The sequence below is a fragment of the Varroa jacobsoni genome, unplaced genomic scaffold, assembly GCF_002532875.2.
Source record: "Varroa jacobsoni isolate VJ856 unplaced genomic scaffold, vjacob_1.0 scaffold_1236, whole genome shotgun sequence".
NCBI classification, from domain to species: Eukaryota; Metazoa; Arthropoda; class Arachnida; order Mesostigmata; family Varroidae; genus Varroa; species Varroa jacobsoni.
The window spans coordinates 8,904-29,304 of record NW_019214138.1 but is presented as its reverse complement, the minus strand read 5'-3'; the positions used below and the strand labels follow the sequence as shown (position 1 = coordinate 29,304).

General features: G+C 40.6%; 2 protein-coding genes and 1 long non-coding RNA gene across 8 annotated transcripts in view; 1 reads left to right on the top strand and 2 right to left on the bottom strand.

Annotated features, from left to right (window-relative positions):
* LOC111267890 (rho family-interacting cell polarization regulator 2) overlaps window positions 1-14,675 on the bottom strand; it is a 76,606-nt gene extending 61,931 nt beyond the window's left edge. Inside the window, exons 1-2 of one of the 3 annotated variants that reach the window (XM_086971489.1) lie at window positions 14,419-14,675; window positions 13,915-14,138 (exon numbers count right to left, since the gene is read on the bottom strand). In XM_086971489.1, coding sequence (XP_086827615.1) covers window positions 13,915-13,942 — 28 coding nt within the window. In that variant the 5' untranslated portion in view covers window positions 13,943-14,138; window positions 14,419-14,675. Of the gene's footprint in view, window positions 1-13,914 lie in introns of all 3 variants that reach the window. The other 2 variants (XM_022846456.2, XM_022846455.2) reach the window with 2 other exon arrangements.
* On the bottom strand, window positions 1,456-5,998 carry LOC147752474 (uncharacterized). 2 transcript variants are annotated; one of them, XR_015313991.1, is made up of 3 exons: window positions 5,362-5,998; window positions 2,929-4,593; window positions 1,456-1,853 (listed from the first exon to the last, which is right to left on the bottom strand). It is a non-coding gene; the product is annotated as an uncharacterized LOC147752474 (long non-coding RNA). The 2 variants fall into 2 exon arrangements; XR_015313990.1 differs by having other exon boundaries at window positions 1,456-4,593.
* The window catches only part of LOC111267891 (UDP-glucose 4-epimerase), a 13,671-nt gene continuing 811 nt past the window's right edge, over window positions 7,542-20,401 (top strand). Inside the window, exons 1-7 of one of the 3 annotated variants that reach the window (XM_022846460.2) lie at window positions 7,882-8,912; window positions 12,197-12,415; window positions 12,673-12,786; window positions 15,459-15,635; window positions 16,359-16,539; window positions 16,820-17,073; window positions 17,436-18,360. In XM_022846460.2, coding sequence (XP_022702195.1) covers window positions 8,829-8,912; window positions 12,197-12,415; window positions 12,673-12,786; window positions 15,459-15,635; window positions 16,359-16,539; window positions 16,820-17,073; window positions 17,436-17,540 — 1,134 coding nt within the window. In that variant the 5' untranslated portion in view covers window positions 7,882-8,828 and the 3' untranslated portion in view covers window positions 17,541-18,360. Of the gene's footprint in view, window positions 8,913-12,196; window positions 12,416-12,672; window positions 12,787-15,458; window positions 15,636-16,358; window positions 16,540-16,819; window positions 17,074-17,435; window positions 18,361-20,401 lie in introns of those variants that run through there. The other 2 variants (XM_022846461.2, XM_022846462.2) reach the window with 2 other exon arrangements.

The following is a 20,401-nucleotide window of genomic DNA, read 5'->3' as shown; positions in this document are numbered from 1 at the left end:
TGACTAGTTTACCTTAAGCTATTTGTTTTTGATTGGAGACAGCTAACATAAATATTTGAGTAGAGAAACTCCTTATTTTTTTAAGCTGATTTAGCTAAATGAAGAATGACGGCGTACGACAGAAAACCTAGATTTCCCTACAGTGACTATGCTCGTATAACAATGCCTAACATAGTAATAATCAATATTGCATCATCAGTATGTAAACGCTATGTGTCTGCGTAGACTGGTTCGATTTCAGATATAATATCAAACATTTCATATAGCCCACAGTGAAGAACAATATACTAGGTAGAAAAATGGTTCAACGGTTAGGCATACTCATACCTGTCCTACAGGCATGTACGGAAGGGAAAATCAATTGGAAGCAGGTGACAGGAAACTACTGCTGATTCAGTCAGCAGCTTGCAGGTTTTCGACGTCAGACTTCGCGTAAATGTCAAATTCTTCCATTTCTTATTCGCCTATTCGCCAGACGGCCATATCACGACTAACAATAATATTCATTTCCGTTACGTCAAATGTACACGTAAGTAAGCTGTAAGATAGGACCAAAAATTAGCTAAGCACGATTTGAAGCCAACGCCTAAGCAGGGAAGAATCATCACAGGGTAAGATCATCGCCTGTTGCATTTTGGTATCAAAACCGTCACAATCAAGATTTGACTACGCGCGTCTGCGTTGCGGCAAAGCTTGACGGCGCGACCATCTTGATGTTGCACGCTGTTTCCCTTAGTCGGTGATTATTGTATTAAAGCGAAACTTTGAATACCTAGTGAAAATCAACACAATGGGTCGCCTGATAACACTTATGATTCCTGATAGCCCAGATGATTTGTGGGGCAAGCCCATTTTAGAAAGAAACAATAAGCACATATAGTAAATATGTAGATGTCGTGTAAATGCAATTTGAAGCCATTATTGAAACTTGTAGTGCGAACATTGAAAACTATGTGAATTTTAAGCAGTGACGCGAAGGGCAAGTACATGAAAAGGTCACGAATGAAATATACCGTTCAGCAAGGTATACCTACCAGCTTGGTCTTGGCAAACTGTCATAACCGTATGTATAAAAATTAATTCCAGTTGAAAGCTCTTCCTGACAATCTATTTACAATGGTTTTTTTTTTTTTTTTTTTTTTATAGCCGTGCAGGTACAATAGTATCCTAGCCAGAAAGCATGATATGTCATTTCAACACCTTTTGTTTTACTGATCTTCAATATAACTCAATTAAATATCATCAAATGTCAATTATTTCAAATTTCAAGATTTCAGTAACCCGACGTCTATTAGGATGTCCATATCTCACAATCAAACCCGCGTCTACAGTTGCGCGTACCACTGAAATACAATCACGAACACTAAAATTACATCCTTTCGTAGTTTCTCGGAATCTGTGGTTTGAGCTATTTCTCGATTTCGGGCCACTTTGTACATATAAGTAAGAAAGAACTTATATTCAGAATAATTTATTCACTAACTTGGCCAAAAATCAGCTAGTCAAACGACTCCTTTCTCCTTATGCAATTTCTTTTCAGCAATGATATCAGGTGAGTCACCCTCATCTAATCCACCTCACTGTTGGCTTCACTATGACATCATCACATTGCAATAATGACCGCCATATCCTACTCGCTGCGATCTCGGCTACATCAGAGCAGTTGGCTTTCTCAAAAAGAGAAAAAAAAAAAGGCATAGGTATAAGGTAACGTGGCTTCTTCCACAGCGTTAGCGTCTTTTAGGGTGCGTCTTCATGTAGAATGTCTTTGGATCTCTTCTTTTCGATAGCCGTCTTTGTCATAGCCGTTGGTTCGGTGGCCGTTCGGCCAACGCCTTCACTGAATTAATATTCTGAAAAGGACAAAACAGGAACTGCGTTTACCCCCATCCTATCTCATCCCATCCCATCCCATCACAATTCTTTGCAGCAAGTCAACATCGCTCGTTCTGACATTTATGAACTGCGCTGGATTCGACCAGAGCAGCTCCACCAAAGAAACTAGTCCAATCGTGTATATATTGGTCATAGGTTACCATCAACAACCCAACTGTTGCTAGGGGTGTATCCATATCTATGTAGACATTAAAGTATATAAATAAGAAAAAGCAGATGTCGTATTGGGAACGAATTGTACGTTAGTGGCTTTCCATTTGACATTGAACAGTAAGCATGATTCTTCAACTTATTCATAATGCACTTGAGCCTTTTGCTTTTTATATGTGTATATATAAAAAAAAAAAAAAAGGTTTGCGGACTGTGATGTATGTTAGGAATCTCTCACTGAGCACAATTAACCTATCATTGGGTGTTGACTGTAACTGACTGTGAACTGCTGACTAGTAAATCTAATATCTCAACATTGTTATGGAAGTTCTTAATGTTACTGGAAATGACTTCTTCTTTATCTCTGCCTATCTTTTTTAAGTGTCGTCCAATTTTTTCCTGCGCAGGAGATGTATCGCTTATGATGTGCCAGGTAACCCCTACATAATAACAATGTACAGAGTAACCAACCACTCTTAAATAAATAAATATTCTTCTTAAATATTCTTTCTAATTTTCGACAATAAACCTTAGCGAATTCAGTCCACCTCAGCACCTCACATGTTCGTGAGACACTCTAACTAAAGAACACCTCACCACATCACTCCCTAAAAACAAAAAATATCAGAAGCTTCTTTCTTCAGACAGACGAAGAAAGACCTGTAACGATCCTATCATATCATTGCCGACAATATAGTACTCTCGACACAAAATCGATTACATAACATTTATCCTTATAGGCTTATCATTTTGCATCATAACAGAAACAATATCTAGTCAATAAACTGACTCTGTCAATAGACAACGCTTTCCCCTCTTTTCTAATATCATCGTCTTCGATTTCTGTCTAATGCTAACACCGAATCAAAGGGACGCACATACATGATGACTTTTTGATGACAGGATGCTTCTATGTATTATTATGGATTACGAAACACACTTCTGCCTGCTAGAAATAAACTTCATCGACGGTGAAAGACACAAGTGAAGAAGCTGAAGCCAACAAGTTTGAATATATGAGAAGCTACGTCCGCGAAAGTGTCGATCAACCGAGTGAGAATGTGGGAAACGGAACCGCGCCAACGATAAACAGAAGATACCAAAGACGGATTTAGAGGTAACTGATAATGGTAATTGGATTGTCGATGTTTGCTGAAACGATTCGACGCTTGGGCGACTGGAGCAAAGAAAAAACATTTCTTTTGTTTTTTGTAGCGGCTATATTGCTGTAGAGTAACGGTTTGGTGGTAAGCAAATTTTAACAGATGAGGTACAGACCGATGGGGTGTGCTACTAGATCCTGAATTTGGCCTAAAAATATTGGGGGAGCTAATTAGGGCCGGAGAATGCTGTGATCTTTGGCCAAAAGGGAAATCTCCAATATAATATCTGAGACATTATGCAGGATCTATACGAAACATATTTAAATAGCATAATTCTATTATCCTGCTAACAATAATGAATGAAGTATTTCACATAAATGATATCCTGCTGAATAATATCCAAGCTTGATGCTAATAATAAATATCCTGATAATTTCAGTTTTGCAGTGTAAAACTTGAAGATGGTAGACAAATAGCGACCACGAAATGGAAGCATTGATTGGTTGGCGGTTGGTCACTGGTCCAAGACATCTTATTCATGAGACGCATTCATATTTTTGTGGGTCCGACACTGTCGGATGATTTGTTATAAACAGATCAGTGAAAAAACGCAACAGTATAGAACTTGGCGATCATTTGGAGTGTCACATACGAATTGATTTAATGAAAACTTATCTCATATCTGATCGTACTTTTTTTTAACTGTGGTCCTATTGGAGCTAATGCTCACTGCGTTTATCCTTTTAAAGACGCATCAGTTTAGGTAGATCCATAAACTTTAGGTTCATCCATCAAGTTAGGCGGATTAGCAAATGCATCAAGGGTTAAATATATCCAAAGATTAAGGAATAGTAAGGAATAGGATCAAAGTCTTCACACCTGTTGTGATGTAGGATCTTAATACTTCGACAATTTATGCTACACAAAAGATACGCCGCTCGACGTTTGTCAAGCTCAAAAGCAAAAGTCGACAGCTCTTGTTCATCTTTGCCGATAGTCGTAATAGAATTCAATCCGCCACAAGTATAACGGCCTGTTACCGCTAAGCCATATTAATAGAATAATTTCTTTAATAAAAGACACTTCCAGCCCGTAACTCTGTAAAGTCCATGGATGTATCGATTTACGCTGCAGTCCACCCGCAACCATCAGTGTCGACCGGTTGGATGATTCCACTTAATCCGTTGTTACTACGTTCCCTACTTAGTCCAAAGATGACCATCAACAGCAAAGGTTGTCGATCTTATTAGGTTCGCCCAGTGCGGTAGGCTGTCTTCATAACACGTGGCCAACTGGCAGCACACTCGTGAATGGAGCCAGTGGTAAGGTGCGTCTTGTTGGGCTGGTTGGGATTTCATAAGCTTCAGGAGACTTGGGGGGTAAACGAGGGGCAAAGACAGAGTTGTAGAAACTAGAACGTGATCCACAGGACGGTTCTTCGCTCCTGCAAACGTAATACCGTGACGTCAACTACGAGACGAGACTGCGTTAAGCCACCAGAGTTACAATAACACAAATGAGAAAGCGTATTGAGAGTCCAAGAATCAGAAAGATAAGCAGTTGTCCTATAGCGGCGTCAATGGCAGAGTCTCGAAAGAAAGGGTGTTTTGTTGTTTAATAGAAATGTCAAATTAATTCTCTATACAGGAATTCTAAAGTCGCTAACAGTCGTCGTTTTCAATATCGCACACTTGCCACATAAAATGTTATTATCCATTGAACTCATCCGTCTAGGGCAAAGAGACCGCGAAGTATGGCATTCATTTCGAGCCAACTACTCATCTAGATATTTGTACAACGCTACATGAAATTTCGAATTCTTTTTTTTTGACTTCGTTGCCGATCGGTAAAGGTAATTGGTACAGATGTCAGAAGGAAGAGCCGAGCGATGCCTGGCTAACATGTTGGCCCATTTCAATAATTAAGTTGCAGGCTGGAAAGTTTCCTCTTGAAAGCATAATGCAAAAGTTGAAAAAATGTGAAAAGAAAATGTTCAGTTCACATGTGCTTTTTTTTTATAACAGGTTGATGTACCGATCTTGTTTGTGAATACCGGGTCTCTATTCTAGATTTATCTCAATAGGCAGAGTGAAAGTTTACCCAATTTTTTTTTTCTAAATGCAGCACCCACAAAGTCACACCGCCATTAGCCTTGTGTTCGAAATCAGTACTTCCTTTAATACTAAGTACACTGACCCGGTAATTTACTTACCCAAAAGTTGAAATTTTTGGCATCTGACGAGTCTATTTCAAGTAGGGTAATCACTTTACTAACCGACGCGTAAGCAGCGATTCTCAGTAACTCCTTAGTTGGATGGATTAGGCAGCAGTATTGTTGCCTTTATCAACAATTAGAAATCAGCAAAAAGAGACTTTAACGGTACCGCCAAAAAATTGAAAAGTCATATTGTCGACGACCATTTACAACGAAATCGTATAACCAGATCTTGCATAACAAAATTCGACATTATTTCGTATATATAGGCTACTAATCATATCATAATTCCAGTATAGTGACCGTTTTACTCGCTACAAAATTACGCCTTTTTAAATCTCATGCTGACGTTTTGATATTGAAAGGTAGGCCGAATATTTTCGTTCGCCCACAACCGTTACAAATCAACCTATTTATGAGTCGGGCTTAAATAATCAGTTTGGCTTAGGCCAAGGCCAAGGTTTTAACTTCTGAGCACATTCATCCTATCAGCTATGCTGTTAGAGAATTCAGATCGGGTGATAAACCTCGTTTTATGCTCAGAGTGCCGCTCATTCAGCAATAGTGTTCACTATAGTCCATAATTTGTTGTATGCGTCTCCACGGTCGACTGCCCCAACTAAGGTTAGTTGATACGGCGATGTTAACGGAAGTTAAAGCAGCATCTCATCGCTAAACCCGTTCGTAATGGAAAATTATGTTTTACGTAAGCGATTGCGGTAACCTCAATCAAATACATATGTATATATATATATATATATATATGTATAGAAGTTGATCAATGTCTAGAAATCCTATGTTAACCTGGGTCGTCGCCCAAGGCAGCGTGAAATTTCTCCCTGGGTAGCCTGTCACGGTCTTGTCGACGAGGAAGCCCATAAAGCCCAGTTGTAACCTGAACTATGATCGTTGTTGGGCCCAGGTCACGGGAATAGTTTGATCTAGTCAAGAAATCGATATGTTAATTTGTGGCAAGCGAAACGCGGTCTTCTATCAAATTTTCAATGCATGCATATCAGTTCTCATCAATAATTCAACAAAACGTTAATTATTTTAGACATTTTGTAAGAGATTTTCCAGTTGTGTCTTGCTAGCTAGTTGGTAGATCCTGTTAGTTGTTAAATGACCGTTATTTTTAAATCTACCGTCTTCAAAAATATTGACGAAGCACACACACTTTTGTTAATCTCTAGCGCCACTCTGAATCCACTTATCAACACGGCGTGCGCATATCTATATAGATATAGATATTAAACGTATCTTATCAAAACCTGCATAGCAGGCAATTATTTGAGAATCTTCGTCAACTGCTTCGTCATCTGTACCGACCCCACTTGCTATTGGATCTCTGCTATTTTCAATTCGATAGCCGCTCAGCTCATTTTATTGCATCGATCGCTTCAACTCGTTCTCTCTAACATTATCTCGCAGGCAACGTTATTTGTCCTAGTATCAATCACCTAAATGTCTAGTTTTACGTCCTGTACCGTCGTCAGGCATTGAAACAGACGGCAGCGTGGCTACGCTTGGACTCGAGCCCAGACCATCACGTATATCGATCGTCCTGCGGACGATTATGTGACGCCGTGCACGGTCCATATCTCAACACTTGCGTTCGCATCGAGCGTGAATTGGTGGCGTTTTGACAAATGTGTTCGATGCCGTTTGGTAGCGCGTGCGCGAGATGATGACCCAGTCCCAGGGCACCCTCTCTTTTATAACACAGCGCCAGCAACGTCAATGAGAACGGTGGCAGCAGCAGCAGCAGCAATGGTCAGGTTCCTTACACACACGGCGGGCGCCCAGGTGAAGGAAAGAGCAGTAATAAGACCGACAACGGTGCTACTACCCATGCTGTGTGTGCTGGAAAACAGAGGCCTGCCAACTGCTTCGTTCGCTCACGTGGAATGCTGCTCGAGGGGCCAATGTTCCACAGTTTGTTTCCTTCTGGCTTACACTCGTACCGCCGATATCGAGGCCTTCAGCTGCTTACCACCGCTGTCGGAAGCTACGGATAACAGTGGTTGGGTCCTTTTTCTATGCAGCAGCAGTCAGTAACTTGCGTCCAGCGGCATAGAAATGGTTCTCCGTTAGAACAGCGGCAAGCCGCAACAGACACAATAACATCAGCTGCGGCTGCGGGTCTAGCAGCAGGTTTACAGAGCAATTTGCTTATCAAGAAAAGTTGAAAAAATAGCAACAAACCGCGCAAGCTGTTCGCAATAACGGCCGACTAGAAGTAACACGCAAGTCAGATGTTCGATGCTCTTTCAGCGCATATTGCCGTTGCCCCATCGAACCAATCAGCTAATGGTTGAGTTCGTTGAAGATGATCTTTAAGGTGAATTAGTTTCGAAAGACCATACCTGAACAATGATAAAAATGTTAACATTTTCGAATAGTATATCTGACATCGGGCGACCGAAAAAGAGCGTGATACGGACATCGCTCCTTTCATGACGCCTCATTGCCACTACTACTGTTTCTAAATACAGTGCCATCCAACAGAGAACTACGGCAGGCAGCAGCTCAACAAAATGGCCAGTAGCCTCTGTCCGTAAGGGCGATGCCACGCTGCGGAGAGTGAACGGCCGAATGTGCTGTGACTTGTGTACCCTGCACTCTGTGCTGTCTGCGCTGCCAATATCGACGCCGATCTGAACGAACGTCTGGGCGTGTGTCCGTCTAAACGACGTCACAGCGTTGACGCTGAAGAGGCTAGACGCTCGATAACGACGTGGACCAACGAATCGGATTGACGCAGCTACTTCTGGCTGTACGCGTTCCTCCTTCCCAGTGAACGTGTGCAATTGATAGAGCAAAGGTCGACAGCCAGTCAGCGAACAATCGACGCACAGCTCGCCTCTGGCCAGAGGATCAGTCGAGCGTTGGTAACGGCACCATCTCAATTCCGATGGCCTGATCAGGCTTGCTTATGTTGCGTTGCGCTATACGTATTTGTAACCGTACGTATTTCTGCCTGTGCGTATTGCATCGACGCTGTGCAGTTCCTCGTACGGAGTAGAGAAGGAATGATGAGTAGACAGAGAAATCGCGCTAAATTTTATTTTTGTGGTCACCGTTGCGTCTGGAAACAATCGAAACGATCGTGATTTCAAGCTCAATTCAAAGCTGTTGCGAGTATATGAAGCGGACGTGTGTATACAATTAGAAAGCTAGCTAGATTCTTTACGATACACACTAAAGAACGCTAGCTTGTGTTTAGCTCAGCTAGACACGGTAAAAGGCTGTCTGTCAGGTTTCTTTTTTGTGTGAGGTGATGCACTAGAATCGTGGACCTCTAACGTTGCAAACCGAACAAGTATTATTGCATCGAGGTGAAAACGACTCAAGGAACAATTGGAAAAAGTGGTGGAAGGTTTCAAAACGGAGGCCTCGAAACACACAAAAAAAAAAACACGAGAAGCAGAAAATAGTCAAAGAGTAATATAAATTGAATAGGGATGTCTTCCCACGGTTCGAAATGCGTGTTTGTAACGGGCGGGGCGGGCTTTATCGGAAGTCACACCATCATCGAGCTGTTAAACGTAAGTTTAACTTGCAATTTCTAATTAGACTTAGTATTGTCAATTATCTTGCATCTACCGTTCGGCGATAGAGTTCCGGTATTTGTCTTTAAGTCTCTAAGTATTATGTCAATGGTATACTGTCAACCTGCTTTGTGTTTACTGTCTAGTGGCATTCTATATAAATTCATTTCAAATCTTGAAATCTCGAAAGTATGCTATGGCTTACCGTTGTGTGTAGCATACTAGACAGAGAGCTCGCCGAGGAAGCGCAAATGATCAACTAGTAGCAGCTTATCATTACAAAAATAAAAACTAACTCTAAGATTAAAATAGACTATCACACTAACGTACATCGACAATAAGCTCTCTCTCTTCTTCCTAGATATTCCTCAAACCGATATTAGTAAACTGTTACACAAAAGAAAAAAAAATATGTCTAACCGCGTTCAGGCACGAGCTGGCTCCATATTTCTAAAAGTTAGACTATGCTGTTTCGGTATCCACTACCAATTGCTTGGATTATGAAGTAGAGAGAAGCAAACCAAAAAGTAAAGAGTTTAAACAAAACGTAAAGTTCAAAAATTCATAGTTGCTGGGCCCGCTGCACCCATCTACGTGTCAGATTGTGGTGACATTGATTTTGTCGCGCATGTAAGCAACTTTGAGCTGTAGGAACCTGTGGGAGAGACCTCACGGAGATGTCAGATGACACTGTGAGAGAAAGAAACAAACGATTAATAAGCCTTATCGTTTGTTTCTTTCTCTCACTCTAGCAGGTAGAGGCCATATCTCGGTCTCAAAATCTCCGAGTAAATCGTACCTCAGCGGCAATTCTTGCAGAACTTAAATCAGACGGTGGATCAACTTATATTTATTCACAATGATCGTATGGGCACTTAATATGAGCACAAGCTGATGAATGTTTTTTAACCGTCAAGGAACTTGTCTTATGTATCACCCATATTTCACAAACAACAAGCCTAATATTAGTAAATATACCACCACGCTTAATATATATAATTTTAATAGACGCTATCCGCCTTGTTAGTAGGCTTCACGATGCCTAACTTGTTCAAGAGAGGTATGTACATCCACCGCAACTCAACAGTTTTGGCATCTCGTTGTTTGAGCGTCTCACATAAGGCTTTACTATTCGTACTGGGTCGCTCGAGCAACAGTAACTGCGCGGTAAGAGACTACGACTATCGATGTTGATAGCTCCAGTGAATGATCGATCAGCTTCTGGCCTTTTCAAAACCGACCGATTGGGTGCCACATGTTTTTTCTTTGGTGAAGGCCACATGTTTCTACGACGAATGTCTTATTATATGCGAGTGCATCCTTCGATATAATCTTATGCTGTGATTGATCTACCGATGGGTGCGCGCGGGTACGCTGACGCTTAAATAATTCGATTCCCCAATGGATTGCAACAGTTTTTCGTATACTCTGCGGAATTTCTGCTGATAAAGCCACGTACAGGACGTTGCTCACAAGGCAATCGGTATTATGAGGTGACCACTTTGCTTTGTAGATACCTTTTTAAAAACAAAACGCTGCGAGATACAGACCGAAATGGTTGAGCGTATCCAGTCGAAATCTGCGAACGCGCGAGGACGAGAGGAGCATTTTGGAGGATTTGTACGTCTGTAGAATTAGATAGACGTGTCAATGGTCGTTTCATAGACAAACTTTGAAATGCTCTAATATTGGAACAAACGATTCGCAAACTAATCAGACTGTTAAGACGGGAACGGTGAGTAACGTGTTCCCTTTGCGGAGTGCCCTGATGGTAAAATCAAAGATTCTACTTGCACGCGTTTTTAAATAATTCCCCGACTGTAAAAAACTATACTAATAACAATATACTATACAGTCTTCGCTATAGTTGACAGTTCATATTGTTGTGATGATCCATTCCTTTGAACAGATAGATATTAAATTTAACGAAACTCGCCGTATGATGCTCAGGTCAGATACCCAGTCATTATTTCGTTGTCGATTTATCTATAGATACTCCTGTCTGTTTATGATCTCTTAGGAGGTCAGGAGTGGCAACATTGTTGGCCAAATCATCCACATAATCCGCTTCCAAAACCATACAAAGCCGTACCGCTGTAAGTATAGGAAAAATAACATGCAACCTTAAAAAAAATGTAAATAGATTTTTAGTTGGTGGCATAATTCAAAGCACGGATTCAAATTCTATTTAACACATCGAAGTACGACAACACTCGACGCTGGAACGGTACGTACTTTTATATAATATGCTCCTTTCGTTGCACACGATGCTAACAGAACAGCTAGACAAAACATTGCTACGATTAAGAGCCTTACTGTTTTGTGCTTAAGGGAAAAACACCGGCGATTCTTATGCGGCTGGTTAGTCGCTCACTACACAGAATTTTACCGCAATAGATCCATCCTTTGACTGAAACAGTTTTATGTGGATGACAACAGTAAATGAAATATAATATGTAATTGTAAACGCAGTATCGTGTGCCTATGAAAGCAGTTAAAATGGATCTTTTTACACACGACTGACGACGATGCAGAGATCTAGGCAACAGGAAGGCGATAAAAATGCAAGTTACATAGCACAATACATAAAGATTAACAAAAGTCATATTATACATATGTATCATGTACGTATAAAGATACACACTTCCTTTAGGACTTACAGGGGGCTTTTACTTTGTTATCTCGAAATCTACTACAGTTGTTGAGTTTCCAGTGACAACTATGCGATAAAAATTTTGCGTAGAACTTATCTCTTTATTAATCAATGTGTTGTTATAACAGCTACAGACCGCGGTTCATAACCAGTGCATTAGAATAAGAATGATTTCAACGGAATTGTTTGTTAAGAACGGGCAACTTCTCCAAACTGCCAAAAGCTGCATATGGCTCTATATCATGCAATGGCATTTCACGCAAATTTCCGAAAGCGCAGTGCAGAACGTAATTTTTACTCTATGTGACCAACCGTGGCTCTCGGTCTTGAAAGTGGGGTGGTGATATACGCTTGCCAGCTAAAATTTACGTCCCGAGACGGCCTCGGTTCGAAACCTGGCATAGACGCAATTCGTATCGCGCTGATAATCGACGTAAAACATTTCCCTTAGGCAAACATAACTAAATACAAATGAGATTTGTTGTTTTTCTTTATGAAAATGTAAGAGACAGCGGGGCCACTGAAGTCCATTATGAACGTATTTTGACGTTTTCTTTTTCTGTCCGTCAACTTCCTATGGAAAATGCTGATGCTTCTCTCTCTTTTTCACTAATGGATAAACTAACAGGCCAATTACGAGGTCGTCGTGGTGGACAACTTCGCTAACTGTGTGATGTCATCATCTTCATTGTCAAGCCCCAGCACCGAAGAATCGGGTGGCCAGGGTTCATCTGGAAGCCAGATGGCCGAGTCCCTCATTCGAGTTCAAGATATCACTGGAAAAAAGATTCACTTTTACGCGTGCGATCTCCTCAACAAGATTGAGCTCAGCAGAGTTTTTAAGAAGGTAACATACCCCAGTGTGACACAGTAACGATCACGCCAATACATATAAAACGTTACGCGTTGACACAGTTAAATAACTGACGATTAAAGGCTTGAAGTAAACGAACCCTCAAAAACTTTTACCGCACATAATTAAACACAATAAGATGAATATTAATTATCTTTGAATAAGCTAGGTTTCATCCAAACATCGAGAAAAGCTGACATAGATACTTTCAGACCATATTATTACTAACTTATTAATCTTGTCCCTTTCAGCACAAAGTGGACTGTGTTATTCACCTCGCAGCGATGAAGGCTGTAGGCGAATCCATGCAGAAGCCACTTTTCTATTATAAAAACAATATCGTCTCTACAATCAACGTCCTTGAGGTTTGTCCAGTTGCACTGAATTGTAGCGTAAGCTGAACTACCTAACCTGCCTGCGATCCTATATGAACCTGCCTTGTAATTAGTTTTTTTCACACGCCTAAAAATAATCACTTATTTTTTCAAATTACGTCTTACCTACATGTTTCGCATTAGAAGCAGTAGCCAGGATCAAATCGATCGACGTATCTGCTAGGTTTTTGGCACGTAATAATGCTTAATACCCACACAGCGAAACGTAATGTCGTTTTTCCAACTGACACTTAGTTAGGAGCTAACAGCGCTGCCTTCATCTGAAAGCTAAGTACCAGTGGAGTTGATGCTGTACTTCAACGGTTTTTGCCTGTGATTGTACTTCTGGCTTCTGCCGTCATTTCAACAAAACAATAGACCAGAAGTGCACAAACGAAGTTCTTTTCTGAAGTTCACCTGGTCTCCACTTGCCGGTCTACCGCGCTTCACCAGCCATCCAACAACCTGGGCATCAGCCCCAAACCTGTTAGCTGTCATAAACTGTGCATGGAGTGTAAACCCAGCTAGAATTCATGTGCTACTTCACTACAGCCACTGTGCTTATTATTGTGCAACGGGCTCGGCTGAGATTCACAAAAAAAAACAGAAAACTATTAATTATTGAAGACTACTGTCAAAAGTAGTACTCATTTTGTTGGTGACTGAAAAAGTGACCTTCTGCTGGCGTTTTCCTGGAACATGTTTCAATGCGAAACATGGCCATAGAGATAAAAACCGTTTTCGCTGAAGTTGATTCCTCTAAAGACTATATTTTCAAGCGCCTCAACTTCAATCGACTCGAGAACCGCGCACAATTCTACTACTACATGCAGGTATGGCTCCGCACTAAACTAGTTACGGCTATATCACAAACGAGCCCAGCTATTTGCTGCTAATTCATACCAAGCATCACGTGAATCGATGCGTTTAAGTGAACGTTTTAGGTTCTTGTTCGGTGTCATTGCCGCGGTTAAGCATTGTTTCAGACACTGCTGCCCCCACGATGATGCAGCGGGCCATGAAATTTTTCCAGTTTTGAAATCGAAGTTAAGTAGTCACACAGGTTACGACTGCATCGTTACAAGACGCCCCTATCAATAGAACGTAATTTGTACTTACTTGACTTGCAGCGTTGTCGTCGCTCCATACTCGCATGCGTTCAGCTATGGTCGCTGTTAGTTCGGCTCATTAACTAATCAAGCAGAGAAGTTCACTGGCCTTTAAAGAGTATTCCAAGGGTCTGAGTAGTACAACACTACGTTACAACATAACAGTCAGTATTCCAAGGGCACAGTTAGATCAGTGCGGATATCCACTGGCGTTATGAAGTGCACCGTGACGTACTAATGACAAGCATGTGTACTATTGCAATTAATATCTTGTAGCGGCACTATTTTGAAAAATCAGCTACCTGTTACTACTGCGGAAATCGGCAAAGATGCCGACCTACCCTGCAGCTTCCGAGTTCTGAGTTAACCACTATTTTTACTACTTCAAGTCATGTCATATACAGAGATGATCACCTGCACAGATCTACCCTACGAAAAAAGAGCTTTACCAAGTGATTTTCGATGACCTACGAGTAACGGCGCGCTAAATACACACTGGCAGTCATCCACTCACCGTCATTGTAAGCTAGTAATGGCAGCGTGAACATACTAACATCTCTTGCGTTTACGTTTCTATGAAGAAGTCGCCTGTGTATATAAATGCAGCGTGGAAAAAATCGAACACGCTCACAGAGCGACTACCACAATCACAGACCGCAACAAAGATACAAAACCAACGACGCTCCAACAGAGCTCCAATATCCACAACTTGCGAGGTAGTAGCTCCCCTCACAAACGCGCGTTAGAGAGGATCTCTCTTCTGTGAGCCTGTTGAGTCTCACTAGTTCATCCTGCAGCTGCTAGCACAGCTTTCGCCGCGACGATCAGGTAGACGACGACGACGACGACGGAAAACTCTGAGAGTGAGAGAACCAACTAGACTCACAGAGCCCCCTGGTGGGAAAGAAGGAAACTTTAAGGATGGGAAAGGGAATGAGCGCCTTAGCGCACGCATACAAACAGACCAACACGACATTAACAGGAGGAGTTCGAGTGTTTGTAGGTTAAAGTCACACTGGCAAAGCGAAAAGTGGCCATCAACTAACATTGCCTGTGAATGGCTAACGTTCTATTAATCCTGTAGCGGTCAATCTTCTCTAGAACAACAATGACGAGGGACTATGGAAGTATACAGGAGCTTTATAAGCTCGCAGAATAATTACGGACGAGTGGATTATTTTGAAGATGCATGAGCACTGCGTGCTATAGTTACGCATGACTAATTAATTTGCGTATATATATATATATATATATATTAGATACCCCCTCCTGTCATAGTCTATTCCCGTGTTAAACTGACATTCTCTTTAATCATAAAATATAATACTATCATTTAAAGATACCGCTGCTACCATGCCTGCGGTAGAACAAAAATAACAATATCGTATCGTTCATTGCTTCACTAAACTCATACATAAAATAAATCGTACCTTCGATCCTACAGATTAAGCTTAGGGAAAAGCCGATGATGTGATAAACCAGCGAGTTGGTTAGCACAATAATAAATACACTATTAACCTTCACGCAATTGTCAACGTTCTTGGCATAACTCAGGTGATGAAGGAACAGGGCGTCTACAAGATGGTCTTCAGCAGTTCGTGTGTCGTCTATGGCAATCCAATATATTTGCCAATAGACGAAGTGCATCCGGCTGGCGACGTTCCTAATGTCTACGGCAGAACAAAGTACGCCATTGAGAAAATGCTCGAGGATATAGCTCGCGCCGAGAAGGTTATTGCGTTCGATAGAATATATATATATATATATATATATATGTGTGTATATATATATGATTCTTTTTTCTGATCTCAGAAGAGAGGGAAAACAAACAGAAGATGAAAGAGAGAACCGCCTAATCGACTGAAGTCTCTTCTAATGGTTTCTAATATTGTTTAAACGGCGGTTGCTTTGCCTTACACGTGAGAATCGCTCGCTGCCTCGCAAGCCAACTTTTTTTTAACAAATCACAAGCCTCGATAGACAGCGAATCGTGCTGCGGACGTTTTGTGTCTAATGATGATACTGTTATAATGTATGTTACGACATAGGGACGAAAAAAGAATCTATTGATATGAGTATGTACCGTATCATCTGATAATTTATTGATCGATATTATGTAAGCTAACGTTATTTGTTGTTTATTGGAGTGAGAAAAGAGAACCCTTTTGAGGTGTGCAATAATACTTTCCTGAGATCGCTAGTCGTATACACACTCATTGGATATTTGAAAAAAGAACACGATCGCAACTGAATGATTCCTGTCGCAGTCCGAAATAACATGGCTGTTCACAGCAGCAACGAGAGATTTACAAGCATTAATAGGTCCAAGATGTTTGGTTTAAAAACATCTCCATACGCAACTGAAAGCATAGGAAAGTAGGGTAATTTGAAGCAGTTCGATCGATAGAGCGAACATATTGAGAACACAGAATTTCACTGTGTTTTGTATTTCAGCAATGGAACATCATCTGTCTACGCTACTTCAATCCATTAGGCGCCCATCCTTCGGGACGAATCGGCGAGGATCCCGTACGTGCCTTTACCAATCTGATGCCGATCATAGGTGAAGTCGCTATGGGAAAACGCAAGGAACTTGATGTCTATGGAGGAGACTACGACACCCCGGACGGAACGGGTAAATCCCACAACTTGCATTAAGGTTTTGCAGAAGATGCTTAGTGATCCACAATGGCCTAGGTAAAAGGAGGTGCACAAATTTTTTATCAGTGGAAACCTTTTTCTCGCTTACGTTGTTCGTCAAGGTCTATAGGTGCCTCAACTCTGAGGTTGATCTTGTCGTCATGTCTTACCTGATTCCCCCCCCCCCCCTCACCAAGTGATCCGACAACTGCTCTATTTCGTCAAACTAGTATAACTAACACAAACTGGGATCATTAAAATTGCTTGAGTTTTAGGGGTCCGTGACTTTATTCACGTGATGGATTTGGCCGCAGGCCATGTTGCAGCGTTGCGAGCACTCGACAAACCACTGCGCTTCAAGTTTTATAACCTTGGTACAGGTCGGGGAACGTCAATTCTGCAGTTGATTAGGATCTTCGAAGAGGTCACTGGAAGGACTATTCCTTATAGGATACTTGAAAGAAGACTTGGTGATATCCCAGCTATTTGGGGCGACTGCAGACTTGCGGAAACCGAACTGGAATGGAAAGTACGTATCAATTTACTGGTCATGTTTTAGTTATTTTCCTTATTGGGAGCAACATAGCAGTGAAGACAGGGTATAAACATAGGTAAGGAAAGTTTTAATTGTTTATGTCAAGTCGATAGCTAAATTTAGAGGCGGCTGTGGTGAGTTTAGCTAGCACTGCTAGAATTAAATAGCGCTGAGTAAAGCCCCAGTTAACACTTGCATATAGTTTGAAGAAACACCCGGTGAATGTTTACGGGATTTACACATAAATCGCTAAAAAGAACAATCGCTAGAGAGGAAAAACATTCATTTTTCCGGCCAATATATGTTTTCCGGTTGTTCTCATCGTTAACAGGGAATGCACTTATCTTGGTTTCTAGGCAAAATACACCGTCAAAGACATGTGCCAAGATTTTTGGAAGTGGTTAAACGAGAACCCTAACGGCTATCCCAGGGTTACTGAGATTATTCGGCCGCCACAGTAACGGCCTGATAATGTAGCTTATTTTGAGTCCGACTTTTCTTTTTACGGAGCGTTAAAAGGACTTAGGATCCTGTATTGATACTACGTTAAATATATGCACACCTACAGACGATTACTAGAATACTATATTTAGCAGAGTAGTAGTAACCGCTTTTCAGCTCATGAATCTCACGGGTCAATGCTCTGTATGATCTAATATGGCATTTAACTGAATCAGGGTATCATCGATTAAAGCATAAACTTTTCGTCGGAATTATGGTAAGCACAGTTCACTCCTCAACAGCCTAGAATGTGTAGATTAGAAACACTTGCCTTGGGCACCTTGTCGATTCATTAGCACACGGACTTCACTCGAATCGATGCTCGGGTCATTCAATGCAAACTATACAACTATAATTAATACGATCCACTAAAGAAAGCTGTACTTTTCAGTTTCTTTAAGACAATGCATATAAAGAAAGATGTCGAAAGAAAGAAGGTCGATTTTTGCCTTATATACAGTGACAACAATACTATTATACGTACGTGACGTCATTCCCATATAACATGTGTTGAGATGAGAGTAAATGCGCTTTTTTTAGATATTGTGGCCTACCTGAATCTATTGGAGGTATTAATCGATTAAGAGTGCATGATCAAACCCTATGTACCCCAGATGCGGCATCAGTACCGTTATTTGACTATTGTCTGCTTGTATAATATAAGCAAGCGAAATCAAAAAAAAAACAGTTGTCCAACAGTATTTCTACCACTCGACTCACATTGACGCACACATTGACGATATATTTATGAAATAAAGAAGCATTGTGTGTTTAAATCAATGTTCGTGTAAGTTTTCTTGTCATCGCAATATTGTGGTCTTAGTTATGCCTCGACTAATATGCAGCGGTATTGACTTTTATGTAATACTTTTTCTGTACGCAACGAAACAGCACTCTGACTTAACTGTGCGGTGAACTAACATTATACACTGGAATGCTGTAAGAAGATCATAGTGTTGAAGCCAAAGATTGAACCTGCGGTTTTCGTTGCAGGTACGACCCCGTGGTCTACTTCTCAGTTGCAAATTGTATGGGTTTGCCCTGTTACTTTATTGCATGTATCTAATACACAGGTTTAGGGTTTAGTTCATGATGTGCAATGTATTCACGTAACGAGCTAAGTCGATATCTAGAAGTGCTAACATTAATACAGGCATACAACTATATAAAAGGTTTAGGCATCGTGTTCTCATAATAGTGAATCATGATTATAGACTTTTCAGGCACTAAAGAACTGCCAACTTCGTTTACAAATTAAGAAAGATTTGCTCCAAACAGCAGGGTAGACAGAGATAGGACCATAATATAACAAACGTTTCGAGTTTTACTTCCGGTACTGGTTTCGTTAAGACTTCGAAGGGCTTGCTCCTTTTAGCATGAGACTAAGTTTTTTTTTCAAATCTGGATCTCCTCATGGGTCTCTCCAAATTTTCCAGTAGGCAAATACATTACCACTGAATTATAAACGGAGAACGGCGACCAGCAAGAAACAATGGGTGCTCGAATATCGCCTATCGAATATAGTAACGATTAATTTTCCTTTAAAAAATACTCGGACTTCCCCAAACAGACAGCCGTTAAGTGTTTAAATTAAGTCTGAACCGTCTAACCAAGAGACTAGAGCACGTCGACGTCGACTGAAGTATTTCAAGACGGCTTTCTAGTGAGATGCGCGCTGATACATTTCAGACAGGTTCTACGTAGAACAAGATGTGTCGTCCGACAGTATTTGAATCAGTGATCTTCTTAATTGGAGAAGCATGCAAGTGTAAAGTCAGCAATTCCAGTAATGGAAGCGAAAATAACATCTGATAAGACCCCGAAATGACCACTTGGCTTCAAAATGCTTTTTGACACTAAGTTTATTCTACTCGTTGATGTTTTGTCTAGAAAGAGGTCATTGTGATGACTTGTTCACAAAGCCGATGATACTGAAATCAAAAATAAATTTGAAAAAAATATTAATACTGATACGGGGATTTCGATGCATTGATATGGATCGCCGTTATACGCAGTCAGATCACATTTTCATTAAAAATGAAAAAGACGTACAAAATGACACTCAATGCGAAGATGGAAAAAATGAAATTTGACACAATTTCAAGTTCAAGATGAGCATTGCCGCCTGTACCATTCCTAACTTGTTGTCCATATTAATAAATTGCTTGTAGTTTCCACTCTATATAGCTAATTTCATGACCAATAAATTTAGTACTATAAAAGTAGTAGTTATAAGTAAAAAGTAGTAATTAGTTGTGGACATGCTCTCTTATTTTATTATAAATCTAAAGCTGTGATACTCAAAACCCTGATTTAAACTGCGTCATATACATGCACAACACAGCATGTCTGATCCAATAAAAATATTTTGAATGTACACGATATTAAATCGGAGTTTATTTATATATCCATATGCGTTTTACAGAATGTGTACTCGTGGTAATCTGTAAAGCTTAATCGTACTTTCTGCAACGTTCTGTTCTATATGATCGAAATCTTAGTGACTGGGCACGTAAATCAGATCAGGAATTACCATTCAAAGGACACAGTCTATGCTAAAGCGTATTTCATTCGAAAAATAAAGAGGGTTCGAGATAGCATAATCGACTATATATATATTTTTTTAACTATAGCCCTAATATCAACAAAAGAGGTCATCATATTGTTGCTAATTAACTTGATCCGACACCTATGCGCAAGCGTTTGATCGCAACGGTCAGCAAAGTTGGGGCATTCTCGAGTAGGAGCAACCCAAGAATTATTTTTAGGCACTAAGCTTTTAGTAATCTATAAAATTATGGACGTTAAACGAATATTATCA